At 44.4% G+C, this 585-nt stretch overlaps 1 protein-coding gene across 1 annotated transcript; it reads left to right on the top strand.

Moving 5' to 3' along the window:
• Positions 1-5: 5 nt before the first annotated feature.
• Positions 6-581, top strand: LOC109131787 (the record flags this gene model as incomplete). The annotated part of the gene is made up of 3 exons (XM_019242969.1): positions 6-90; positions 180-428; positions 514-581. Coding segments are annotated over 3 exons (402 nt in total), but the record flags the coding sequence as incomplete, so codon positions are not given.
• Between the last annotated feature and the right edge of the window lie 4 nt (positions 582-585).

Below are 585 nucleotides of genomic sequence, written 5' to 3'. Positions count from 1 at the left end.
TTCGCTCTTTCTGTATCACCTGTGATGCAGTTTTGGAGGGAACAAGAGAGGTTACACCTACTGTCCTCAAGTCTGCAACTGGCTTGGAAGGTCCGTAGCTGAAATTTCTCTGGACAGTCTTCTTTGACTACTCAGTGTGGCAGTGGAAACTTATTTTAGTGTCTATATATCTATATTAGTGACTAAACTTTCACCAAAAAAGTGGGGACTTTCTGGTGCTTCTAGCATTGCTCTGGCTGCTTTTCTGGGTGGAGTCTCCTATCTCCTTTCTCAGGAGATTGATGTGCGGCCAAACCTTGCTGTCATCTTGGGTCTAGCTTATATGGATTCCGTTTTTCTTGGTGGTACTTGTTTAGCCCAAATATCATGCTACTGGCCGCCACATAAGCGTAGAATCATTGTTCACGAAGCGGGTCATCTTCTTGTTGGTATGAAATTGGTGATCATTACGTGAGATTGATGGAATCACTGGGTCCTTTCGTGGCTAACAATTGTAGCTTCTTTTTCGTGCAGCATATCTCATGGGCTGTCCAATCCGTGGTGTGATATTGGATCCGATTGTTGCAATGCGTATGGGGGTTCAAG

Source organism: Camelina sativa, unplaced genomic scaffold (genome assembly GCF_000633955.1).
Source record: "Camelina sativa cultivar DH55 unplaced genomic scaffold, Cs unpScaffold05132, whole genome shotgun sequence".
NCBI lineage: Eukaryota > Viridiplantae > Streptophyta > Magnoliopsida > Brassicales > Brassicaceae > Camelina > Camelina sativa.
Note: the sequence above shows the minus strand (reverse complement) of the source record. Positions and strands in the feature narration are given on the sequence as shown.